This window comes from Stegostoma tigrinum, chromosome 18, assembly GCF_030684315.1.
Source record: "Stegostoma tigrinum isolate sSteTig4 chromosome 18, sSteTig4.hap1, whole genome shotgun sequence".
Taxonomy (NCBI): domain Eukaryota; kingdom Metazoa; phylum Chordata; class Chondrichthyes; order Orectolobiformes; family Stegostomatidae; genus Stegostoma; species Stegostoma tigrinum.
Window position 1 is genome coordinate 17,745,349 of NC_081371.1, and position 13,129 is coordinate 17,758,477.

The 13,129-nt window shown below is 42.0% G+C and overlaps 1 protein-coding gene across 4 annotated transcripts in view; it reads left to right on the plus strand.

The window, feature by feature from the left end:
* Nucleotides 1-13,129, plus strand: part of LOC125460743 (rho GTPase-activating protein 8-like) — a 78,116-nt gene that overhangs the window by 25,849 nt on the left and 39,138 nt on the right. For all 4 annotated transcript variants that reach the window (XM_048548568.2, XM_048548566.2, XM_048548567.2 and 1 more), the window contains 4 exons: nt 2,752-2,857; nt 3,652-3,795; nt 8,658-8,745; nt 10,199-10,330. In XM_048548568.2, coding sequence (XP_048404525.2) covers nt 2,830-2,857; nt 3,652-3,795; nt 8,658-8,745; nt 10,199-10,330 — 392 coding nt within the window. In that variant the 5' untranslated portion in view covers nt 2,752-2,829. The remainder of the gene's footprint in view (nt 1-2,751; nt 2,858-3,651; nt 3,796-8,657; nt 8,746-10,198; nt 10,331-13,129) is intronic.

Below are 13,129 nucleotides of genomic sequence, written 5' to 3' on the forward strand. Positions count from 1 at the left end.
CTGCAGAGGCATGGCTGGTGATGTGTCAAGGAATCTGATGTGTTTGTACCTTGTTAAAGTTTCTGATGCATATAGGACAGCTCTAACTCTGCTGCCCTACAAACAGTGAGACTAGCGTCAGGTTTGAGATCTTTGCTAACAGACACTCAGCTTCCAGTGATCCTCAGACAGCCAAAGGCTGTGATATTGAATTTCATTGTCAATATCTACCCAAGGTATGGGAATTGATCCATATTTTCTAATGGTTTGCTGTAGACCCTGATGGCCAGGCAACAGGTTTGTGTGCTGGGAACTGGCTGGAAAAAGGCCACTTGTCTTCCAGTCCTGAAGCTCACTTCCTTGCACCTTGGTGAATGCATCAATGATTGTTTTGGAACTCGGCATCTTAGTCTCTGCACTAGCAAAGATTGTCTGTAAGCTGCAGCTCGATGAGCGGTGGGATGGAGTTGGTTCTGCACTGCAGGTAGAATAGATTCTCACTAGCCCTGTAGATAAGCTGCACTCCAGTTGGAAGCTTCGTGGATACGGGATGGAGTGTTGTGGCGAGAAAGATAGTGAAGGAAATTGGTGCGATTACCTAGCCTTGCTTGACTCCAGTTTTTCCACTCATTAGATCTGTTGGTGAGGACCATAGCTGCCTTACCATCATGCAGCAAGCAGAGAATGGAGATGGCTTTCCACGTGCAGCCAGATTTGAGGGCCTCACTCTATACTCCTTCTCATTTGACAGAGTCAAACAACTTAGTGAGGTCAAAGGCATCCATGTATAAAGCCTGTTGTTGCTCTCTACGTTCTTGCTGTGATGATCATGGTGAAATACTGAAAGTAAACAGAGAGACTGTCTCTTGATGGATGGAGCCTGCTTCATGACTGATGGGAGATTTCCAGCCATAGGCAGGAGGTAATTGAGGTGAATCTTTGCAACGACTTACCAGTAGGAGATAAGACTAAGTTTCAGTAATGACAGAATGGTGATCTTCTCTGTCTGCCACAGAGAAGGTCATCACAAAGCTTCTCGACTTGTGCCATCATGGGGAACAAGTGCTGTTTTTGACCGTCACCAGCTTCCTGCAGAGGTCTCGGAGCTGAGGTTACAGTCCTCAAACCAGCACAGTCATTTTCGGGCAACATCTGTTATTAGGAAAATGCTAATGTCTATCATAAAGGATGCAAAGCAGACGATTTTAGAAATATGTAATATAATGAAGCAGAGTCAACATGTCTTCAAGGAGGAGAAATCATGCCGGACATACGTACTAAAATTCTTTGAGGTGGTAACAAGCAGAATAGATAAAGGGGAAGCAGTGGATATACTGTATTTAGATTTTCAGACGGTATTGGAAAGGTACTACAAACTACTACTCCTTAATAAGAACCCATGGTGTTAAAAGTATATTAGCCAATCCTCTATCCGTGCTAACTAAAAGAAGATAGAGTTTGAAATGGGGGACATTTTCAGGATGACAACCTGTAATGGAGTGCTGGGGCTATAGCAATTCACAGTATGTATTAATAACTTGGATGAGGAAACTGATGCACTATAGCCATGTTAGTGGATACAGAAATAGACGAGAAAGCAAGTGGTGAGAATGACCTAGTCTGCAGAGGGATATAGACAGGTTATGCAAATTGTCACAAACTTGGCAGGTAGAGTAGAAGGTGGGAAAATGTGAGGTTATATACTTTGGCAGGAAGAATAGGGGCTTATTATTTTAAAATGGAGAATAACTGTAGCAAAAAACCCTTGAGTGTCTCAAACTAGTATCCAAGTTCAGTGGGAAATTGAGAAGGGATATGCAATGTTGGCCTTTATTTCAAAGGAAATGCAACGTGAAAGTAGCAGGTTTTTCTTAGAATTACAGGGCATTAGTTAGACCACACGTGAAGTTTTTGAATAGTTTTGAGCCCCATAATCTACGAAAAGATATACAGCTGTTGGAAGCAGTTGAGGGGATGTTTACCAAGCTGATACCAAGTTGGAGTGATTATCTGCCTTTTAAGGAGAGGTTGTTTAGGCTGGGCCTGCACTTGTTGGAATTTAAAAGAATGAAACATCTTGCACAAGACACACCAGGAGACTTCACAGGGTAGACGTGAAAAGGTTGTTGCCCCCGAGGGGGAGTCTAGGAGAGGGCATAATCTCAGAATACAGGGTCACATATTTTAAGATGGAGATGAGAAATTTCTTCTGTGCCAGTGAATCTATGGACTTCTTTAACACAGAGGACTGTAGAGGCTGAGTCATTTAAGTGTATTCAAGATTGAGATAGACAGTTGGTTTTTCTAAATCAATAAAGGAATCCAAAGTAATAGAGAAAATGCAGGAAAGTGGAGTTGAGAGTCGTCATGTCAGCCATCAGCTCATTAAATGGCAGAGCAGACTTGATGGGTTGAATGGCCTATTTCTGCTCCAGCATATTATGGTCTTATGCTAATAGGAGGATATTACTTTCCAGAGTGGTTTTTTTCTGATTTTGGATTTTCTGAAAGAGTCATAAATGGTACAGGAATAATTTTGAATTACTACCATTGTGAGCAACTGATTTTTCTATTTAGATTGAACTATGGTAATGATATGAGCCGTTATGAAACTAAATGTGTTTATGAATGACTCACTAACTTATTTGTGAGTCAGGCATGCGGTGAATTGTGACACAGCACACATACCCATTGTTAGAGAGGAGGGAAAATCATTGGTCATAGACTAACGTAATCTCCTTTTGTTTTTAAACAAAATATTTTTCTTTTCAGTTTCTAATTTAATCAAAAGCTATTTCTTCACTGGAAAAAGATAATTGAACGACATTCAGGGTGACTTAAGGAGCTGACATGAACCTGGAGCAGTTGGCTGAGAAAGGTAAGTGGAGATAGGGAGTAATGTTTAACTTTGCAAGTGAGTTCAGCTCTCTGGAATTTGACAGCAATGTCAGAAATGCCTACATGAAAGCCTGTGAGGTGTGAAATAATTGCATTTGGGGCTGTTGGTATCACCAGAGCTTTTTACAATAAAGATGTTAAAATGTAACTTGTGAACATCCTGAATAACGAGTCTAAAATGAAGGCCGAGTACAGCATTTTTCTTTCGTAGTTTTAATTTCTTTCTATTCGATAGTAAAGTTCACTATTTTCAAGCAATAACACAGCCCTTCATTAACTAATGCAGGATAGTGGATACAGATTAATGTTCTTTATTATGCTTAGTAAAGCCTAGCAGAAGCTCTGTGCACTGGGACGATAACATGATCCTATTTCTTAAAGTTGGTGTTGTTTCGTTGTGTATGTGAATATAAAATGCCCGTCCTGCAAATTTTAGCTTTAGTTCAAATTTTTTTTAAAAACTGTCGACTCCTACCTAAATCTAGGGGAATTATTGCTATCCCTAGACCAAACGTGTTAATAAGCAGCAACAGAAATAGTATGAGGAAGCTTTTTCCAAAAGGAAGATTACGTCAAACTGATGATTGACATACTGGGAGTGAAGTGTTCAGTGTTGTGGTGAAAACCTTTCAAAAACAAACATGAGTGTGGTGGGAAGACAAAAAGTCTCATATTCCTTCCCTGTTAAAACCTGCCCTGTTAAAACCTGAGTAACCTAAGTATAGTGATGGTACATAATAATCTAGATCCTTTTGTTTGTTTATTATTTAACAGAGCTTTGCAAAGATGAGGAAGAACAGAAAATTTTGAGTGGTGCAAGTTCAGTTTCAGTGCTTACTCCATTTGCTGCAGTCCCTCCCCCAGATCTCAGTCATCCATTTTTTGATGTTGCAAGGCATGGAATAGTGCAAGTAGCAGGTGGGTAAATAGAATTTAAATGTCCTCGCTGTTTTATGCATTATGGCACCAAGGATTTTTACCGAGATTCCTGTTTATGGAAAATGCAAAGAATATATATAATACGAGATAACAGCTGACATGGTATGAAACAATACAACAGAATTACACTACAAAGGTAATCAAGTTAGAATTGAAGAAACAATGAAATATGCCTCTTTAATGTGATTGACTTCAAATCCAAATTATATTGAATGTCGCAGTATTGCAACAGTAATAGAATGCAGGCCGTGGTGTGAGGTTAATTATTGTCAGATAATGTGGCCAACCAAAATAAAGATAAGTAACTACCCTTTAGAATCATGTACCACCCCTAAACCCCTCCCTTCACAGTTAAGTTTAAGGAAATATGGAGCATCTTTTATAAAGTCAGTGTGGAAGTCGATAACGTAAAACAGTGAAAAACACTATTAAAAAATAGCTGGAAAATCCCTTGTGGCTGACTCTAGCTGAGTGAGATCTTGAGAAGCTGTCATCGCAGAAGGCTGTGTCTTGTAAGAATTACTTACCTGTTAGACTGAAATGATTAGGAGAAAATAAATCCTCCTGTCCCAGTATGACCCACGGATAAATTGTGCAAATCCACCCTGTAACAAAAGTCATAAAGAAGATGAAATCATGCAGCTGTACAGGAATTATCAATGGAAGATGTGAAATTTTACTCATTCTGCTATTGCCTTTCTTTCAGTCCTTTCTCTACCATGTTGGTCCAGTTCTCTCCTATTCACCTAACTGGCTCTCGGACCAAAAATTTCCTTTGGCCTTGAAGGCAACATTCAGGAGATGAATTTACTTAAGTTTGCATGTACTTCTGGCAACTGTCCATTCTGAACTCCTTTGCTTACAATTTTGTGTGTATGCTACAAATGGATGGTGGTTGATTCCTGTCTCGCAGTCAGACTCGTTCTCAACAGAGAATTAAATTATTAGGTAATGCAATTGATATATTTAAAATCAAAGAAGGTTTTGGCAAACCAATCTGATTCTTATCTATAATTAAATAAAATGGCCAACGCAAATCACTCTGTTGGTTTATTCCATTAAAACCGATCATGCGCTGCAATTAGGAATTTATGTCCTGTCACTAGTTTTTGTAATTCTATTGAATGTGGTAGTGAGATCAAAAGGAACTGGATCACTTCCACTTCCTCTGAAAGTGAGTATGTAACTCTTTTGTCTCTACCCACTGACTGTGTGACATCAGTCATAGAGTTCTTGTAGTACACAAGGAGGCTGCTCAGCCCATCGAGTCTGCACCAACCCTCCGAAGAGCATCCAACTCAGACCCAGACACTCACCATATCCTCATCACCCCACACTTACCATGGATAATCCACCTCACCTGCACCTCCCTTAACACTACGGGCAATTTAGCCTGGCCAGTCCACTTAACATGCACATCTTTAGAGTGGGAGGAAACCGGAGCACCCGGGGAAACCCATGCAGGCACGGGGAGAATGTGCAAAAACACCACACAGACAGTCATACAGTCATGCAGCGTGAAAACAGATCCTTCAGTCCAACCAGTCCATGGCAAAGATATTCCCAAACTAAACCAGTCCCATCTGCCGTTCCTGGCCCATATCCTTCCAAACCTTTCCTATTCATGTATTTATCAGAATGTCTTTTAAATGTTGTAATTGTACTCCCATCCATCACTTCCTCAGGAGGTTCATTCCACGTGCAAACCACCCTCTGTAAAAAAAATTACCCCTTGTGTCTTTTTTAAAACCTCTCTCCTTAAAAATGTGCGTCCCCAGTCTTAAACTCCCATCCTAAGGAAAAGACAACTTTGATTGACTACATCCATACTTCTCATTATTTTATGAACTTCTATCAGGTTGCCTCTCAACCACCTAAACTTCACTGAGAAAAGTCCCAGCCTGTCCAGCCTTCTGTACCCTCTCCAGCTTAATAATATCGTCCTTATAACTTGGTAACCAGAACTGGACACAGTATTCCAAAGAGGCCTCACCAATGTCCTGTACAACATCAACATGACATCCCACCTCCTATACTCAAAGGACTGAGAAATGAAGGCAAGCAGACTGAACACCTATTTAACCCTCGAGGCTGGAATCAAACCGGTGACCTTGGTCCTGTGAGATTGCAGTGCCAACCCCTGTGCCACGTGCAGCCCAGTCAAGTGGGTGGAGTCACTGACCACTTCAGAACCATTACGTATACAACAGGTTGCTCCAAACACAAGTACATTGTGCACAGCAGTTGCTGTACAAAATTGGAATTGAGTATAGGAGTTGGGAAGTCGTGTTGAGATTGTACAGGACATTGGTGAGGCCTCTTTGGAATACTGTGTCCAGTTATAAGGAGGATATTATTAAGCTGGAGAGGGTTCAGAAGGCTGGATAGCTGGGACCGAGTATAAATTTGCAGATTACCAGTAACTTGACCCATTAGCTAATACAACCTAATCTGGGTATAAAATGATACCTCTGCAGCACAGATGTGTTTTGCATTAAGTCAAAGCAAGGATTTTTACAGAACAGGAATAGTAGCAGACAGTATCCTAACCTGTGATAATGGGAACTGCAGATGCTGGAGAATTCCAAGATAATAAAATGTGAGGCTGGATGAACACAGCAGGCCAAGCAGCATCTCAGGAGCACAAAAGCTGACGTTTCGGGCCTAGACCCTTCATCAGAGAGGGGGATGGGGAGAGGGAACTGAAATAAATAGGGAGAGAGGGGGAGGCGGTCCGAAGATGGAGAGTAAAGAACATAGGTGGAGAGAGTATAGGTGGGGAGGTAGGGAGGGGATAGGTCAGTCCAGGGAAGACGGACAGGTCAAGGAGGTGGGATGAGGTTAATAGGTAGATGGGGGTGCGGCTTGGGGTGGGAGGAAGGGATGGGTGAGAGGAAGAACCGGTTAGGGAGGCAGAGACAGGTTGGGCTGGTTTTGGGATGCAGTGGGTGGGGGGGAAGAGCTGGGCTGGTTGTGTGGTGCAGTGGGGGGAGGGGACAAACTGGGCTGGTTTAGGGATGCAGTTGGGGAAGGGGAGATTTTGAAACTGGTGAAGTCCACATTGATACTATTAGGCTGCAGGGTTCCCAGGTGGAATATGAGTTGCTGTTCCTGCAACCTTCGGGTGGCATCATTGTGGCACTGCAGGAGGCCCATGATGGACATGCCATCTAAAGAATGGGAGGGGGAGTGGAAATGGTTTGCGACTGGGAGGTGCAGTTGTTTGTTGCGAACTGAGCGGAGGTGTTCTGCAAAGCGGTCTCCAAGCCTCCACTTGGTTTCCCCAATGTAGAGGAAGCCACACCGGGTACAGTGGATGCAGTATACCACATTGGCAGATGTGCAGGTGAACCTCTGCTTAATGTGGAAAGTCATCTTGGGGCCTGGGATAGGGGTGAGGGAGGAGGTGTGGGGGCAAGTGTAGCATTTCCTGCGGTTGCAGGGGAAGGTGCCGGGTGTGGTGGGGTTGGAGGGCAGTGTGGAGCGAACAAGGGAGTCACGGAGAGAGTGGTCTCTCCGGAAAGCAGACAGGGGTGGGGATGGAAAAATGTCTTGGGTGGTCGGGTCGGATTGTAAATGGCGGAAGTGTCGGAGGATAATGCATTGTATCCGGAGGTTGGTAGGGGTGGTGTGTGACCAACCTCCAGCAACCTCCGGTTGGGTGGTACCAACCTCCGGATACAACGCATCATCCTCCGACACTTTCGCCATTTACAATCCGACCCCACCACCCAAGACATTTTTCCATCCCCACCCCTGTCTGCTTTCCGGAGAGACCACTCTCTCCGTGACTCCCTTGCTCGCTCCACACTGCCCTCCAACCCCACCACACCCGGCACCTTCCCCTGCAACCGCAGGAAATGCTACACTTGCCCCCACACCTCCTCCCTCACCCCCATCCCAGGCCCCAAGATGACTTTCCACATTAAGCAGAGGTTCACCTGCACATATGCCAATGTGGTATACTGCATCCACTGTACCCGGTGTGGCTCCTCTACATTGGGGAAACCAAGCGGAGGCTTGGAAACCACTTTGCAGAACACCTCCGCTCAGTTCGCAACAAACAACTGCACCTCCCAGTCGCAAACCATTTCCACTCCCCCTCCCATTCTTTAGATGACATGTCCATCATGGGCCTCCTGCACTGCCACAATGATGCCACCCGAAGGTTGCAGGAACAGCAACTCATATTCCGCCTGGGAACCCTGCAGCCTAATGGTATCAATGTGGACTTCACCAGTTTCAAAATCTCCCCTTCCCCCACCGCATCCCAAAACCAGCCCAGTTTGTCCCCTCCCCCCACTGCACCACACAACCAGCCCAGCTCTCCCCCCCCCCCCCCCCCCCCCCTCCCCACCCACTGCATCCCAAAACCAGTCCAACCTGTCTCTGCCTCCCTAACCGGTTCTTCCTCTCACCCATCCCTTCCTCCCACTCCAAGCCGCACCCCCATCTACCTATTAACCTCATCCCACCTCCTTGACCTGTCCGTCTTCCCTGGACTGACCTATCCCCTCCCTACCTCCCCACCTATACTCTCTCCACCTATGTTCTTTACTCTCCATCTTCGGACCGCCTCCCCCTCTCTCCCTATTTATTTCAGTTCCCTCTCCCCATCCCCCTCTCTGATGAAGGGTCTAGGCCCGAAACGTCAGCTTTTGTGCTCCTGAGATGCTGCTTGGCCTGCTGTGTTCATCCAGCCTCACATTTTATTATCTTAGTATCCTAACCTGTAATGTATTTTGGCTGAAAAATCCTATTGCTGTCTCTTCTGGATGTATCATCTCTTTTTAGCTTTATAATGTTGCAAATTGAATTTAGTCTGGTTTCTTTCCAATTAGGTGATGACAATTATGGAAGAAAACTGGTTATTTTTAGCAGTTGTCGAATGCCTCCTTCCCATCAGCTTAACCATCGGAAGTTGCTTGAGTAAGTTTCAAATAATCTTCTGTGGCAAAATCTTTCATTCATGATCCCAACAGTCCCATTGGTATTTCCGCACTACGGTTACTAAGGGTGATTATAGCAACTTCCTCTCTTGGGGGATTTGTTTGCTTTGAATTAAGCAACTTTTTAAACCTTAATTTAAGCACATTTCATGCTTAAAATTAATTTTCCACAATTTGTACTTCTGCAAAATAGGATTTTGTCAAATAGGTGATGAATAGGATTTTATTTAAAACAATTTTTAAATTTGCTTGACAGTATCCCAACAAGTTGAGCCCCGCTAGCATATTAGCTGTACTGGTAGACGTGACTATCGTACTGCCATGTACAAACCGGTTGGAATTTGCCAACCTTGACTTCGAATTTTTCATTCTGCATTTGAATTTAAAAATTGATCTGACAGTGCCACCTTGTGGTTTGTAGTACATGTGATATCGGTGTTCTGATGAATCTGTCTTGATTCTTATTTTCTTAGTAGTTCCTTTTCCATGCCCCATTATATGTATTCCCAGCTGAGTCATTGGGGAAAATTGAATTTGTTGTCACATTAGCCACACTGTGTACATTCAGGGTCCGCATGAAATCATATAGTTGTTCTTTCCCTTTGTTTAATCCTCCAGAAAAGCCATCAGAAATCATCTGGGTGAAGGAAAGGATTTTACTTTCATTCATTTATTCATTCATCAGGCAATCCATATTGTAAATAATTCATAAAACTAAATATCTTAAAATGTACTTCGCTGTACCTGAAGTTTGTTTTTTCCTATCATGAGTTAACTCTGATTTCTATCTTCAAGCAATAGATTGACCTTATATAACTGTACAGTTTCACAAAATTGGCTTGAAATTTGCTGCCTGAGCTCAGTAGTGTGAAAAACACTGATCTGGCTTTGTTTCATTTAGTGGTGTGAAAACTGCATTTGATAGCACTTGCTTTCAAATCCAATGTTCTGTCAGCTATAATGTTTGCTACTGTACCCATTGATAGCTACAGCAATCCCTTTAGAATTTACAGATAAAACTAGAGTTGGTCAGGACAAGGAATTGGTTGGGGTTGCAGACCTGGCTGTTATTGCCATGGTGCACGTGCAGATGTTAGATGAGTAAAAGGTTCAGTTGGACAATAATTCAAATGACATCCCTGCTGCAACCATTTAATATTTCCATTAAATAACAGTTTAGGCTTAATCACTAAAGTGAAGTGATTTGCTTGTTGGTGACTAAAATCTTATAATTGCTGCAAACATTCTGTGGGCAAAGTTTGCTCTTATTTTAGATTTGGGTGGCAACTTTCCAAGAATCCGTCTCTTGCAAATGTATTTTTTGAAATGTGCACTCTTCTCTATTCAAAAATCAGTCTCTGGCAAAATAGAAAAGTAGCATTGACATTTCATTGCTATTGCAGTAATATGCTTTGCTTTCCCCACTGATGCAGATACCTGAAGTACACTCTGGACCAGTATGTTGAGAGCGATTATATTCTTGTTTACTTTCATTACGGGCTCCGGAGTAGCAACAAACCATCTTTAAGTTGGTTGCAGCATGCCTACAAGGAATTTGACAGAAAGTAAGGCAGTTTGTTCCATATCGTTCAAAATGGATCTTTCTATGTTTTGCTTGTGAGTGGTGTAGGATGAAGGTACCACTTTCTTTGTAGTAAATGCCTGGGAAAACAAGCAACGAAAGGAGTGCTTGTTTTTTTCCCCTCATTTGCACCCAACAAGCGTTTTGTATCATTCTCCCACAATTACCTGGTTCTGATCTCCTTTTTCAGCTTGTTGAAGATCACTTCAATTGGTAGACTTGGAAGTGTGTGTGTGTGTGTGTGTGTCTGTGTGTGTACTTTTCACAGAGTTCATGGTGAGCGAGATGTGTGCATCATCAGTTCAAGCATACTGTCATATTAAACAGATTATGTAATGGTTTCAGCCGAGAAGGTGTGAAGGGCGTTATTCCTATAATGGGTCAGGAGCTCTGAAAGAAGGTGAGCTTTCACTTTTTTTAAGGCAAAGTAAATGCAGCTGGCAGCAAATATTAATACTAATGACATCTAAAGCTTTAAAAGTAAAATTGATAGTTGCCCAACGGAGACCAGCTTTATATTTCCTATTAATTGAGTTGATTTGCTATGGTGGGATTAGACCCCATGCCCCCAGAACATTAGCCTCAACAATGGATTACTAGTCTAGTCACACTGCCACTGCACCACCGTCCTTTCCATGCTGCTGATCAGAGAAAAGCCAAGATTAATTTTAAATGGTACTGATTGCATACGGTCTTTATAAAAAGGGAAAATGTTGAATTTATGTGCATCTTTTCCATCCACTTAGGAGAACAAAGACAGCAAATGTGTCAAAGCATCACTATAAGATGTAGGAGCAAAAGTAGGCCAGTCTATTATTGCTTAAATAAAGTGCCCAAAACTATTCGCAGCTTTCAACTATGGTCTGACTAGTGTAGTTTTCCAAGACCTCCCTTTTTTTAAAAATACTCCATTCCCTTTGAAATAAAGAGTAGCCTTTCATCCACAAGAGCACACAAATCCCTCTGCTCTCTAAATTTCTGCAGTCATCATCGATTTTTAAATATTATTCATTCCCTTTATGCTTCCTACTTCCCACATTTGCCAAGTTTTTGCCCAGTCGCCTAACTTACCTACATCGCCCTATATACTCTGAGTGATTCTCACCACTTCCCTTCTAAGCTGTTGTTATCACGTCTGCCAATTTCACTATAGTACATTCATTTTCCTGAAGCAAGTTTTATTGAAATAATATTATCAATAGTTGTACCCCTAGCAGTGATCCCTGGCCAACTCCATCTTGCCATCCTGAAAATGCCCTTATCCCAACTCTGTCTCCTATTAGTTAGCCCATCCTTCATACATGCTAATAATCCTTCAACATCATGGGGTCTTATTAAGTAGCCAAATGTGCATCGCCTTTCAAATGCCTTTTGAAAATCCAAATATATTACTTTCCCTTAATCTATCCTGCCTATCACCCCCTCGAACAATTCTAATAAATTTATCAGGCAGGATTTCCCTTCCATGAAGCCATGCTGACTATAATCGATCATATTATGCATTTTAAATACTCTGCTATTAATCCTTTATAATAGACTCTTAACGTTTTCTCAATTGCTGGCGTTTAACTAACTGTCTGTTTTTTGCCTCCTCCCCTTTTTAAATAAAGGTGTCACATTGGTAGTCTTCCAATCCACTGGTGCTTTTCCAGAACCTAAGGATTCTTAGAAGATTACCAGCAGTGCATCCTCTCTCTCTAGCTGTTTCTTTAAAATTCTAGAATACATCCATCAGGTCCGCGACTCTCGTCAGTCATTAGCCTTTCCCATTTTCCCAGCACCTTTTTCTCTCGTAGCAGTTAGTATAGATTTACTCCTCCCCCTCCTTTTGCTCCTTGATTATTTAGTAATTTTGATGTGCTATTTATATACTCTGTTGTGAAAACTGAAGCAAAACATTTAATCAGTTCCTCTGCCATTTCCTGATTTTGTTTTTTCATTTTTATTTCCCTAGCCTTGTTCTTTTAGCAGCCTGTGTTAACTTTAGCCCCTCTCTTCCTTTTTTGTTTATATATTTAAAGAAGCTATTGCTGCCCATCTTGATATTACTTGCAAGTGTACTCTCAATGTTTAGAGGTCTCTTGTGGTGCAGTAGTAACAGCCTTAGCTCCAGGTTTGGATCCAAGTTTCATCTGCTCCAAAGGTTCATAATAAAATGTCTGAACAACATAACATTAAAAAAAGTCTACCCCCAAAGTGTATCTTCACCCTATGCAACCAAAAAAGTTGCTTTTCAAATGCAGTCGCTGTGGTTTTGTAAGTGAACGCGGCAGCAAATTTGTACTTGGGTTACTCTTGTTTCTGTTTTCTATTTAGTCACTTGAGTCCAATTAGGCCTTCAGCCAGATCACAACTGATTTGTTACATAAATCATTGTCTTCTCCTTTGCCAAATATTCCTTAATATCTTTGGCTACAAAAGCATATCAATCATTTAAAGTGATACAAGTAAAAATTCATTGTATTCTAGAAAATAATTGCAAATTATATTCTAATGTGCAGTGAGAAAAGATTTAATGAACAATCTTGTTGTACTGGGTCTCTTGGGGAAGAGCGATCATAATGTGATTAAAATTCTTTGTTAGGCTTGAGAGTGAAGTAGTCAAATCTGAAACTGGAGTCCTAAGTCAAAATAGTAGCAACAACGACGCTGTAAGACGCGCTGGCCGGGATAGATTGGGGAACCTTGCTCAAGGGGTTGATGGTAGAAAGGCCATCATTTCATATCTAAAGAACACACACCCGAATTACAATTATTCATTCCTTTCTGGTACAAAACCAAA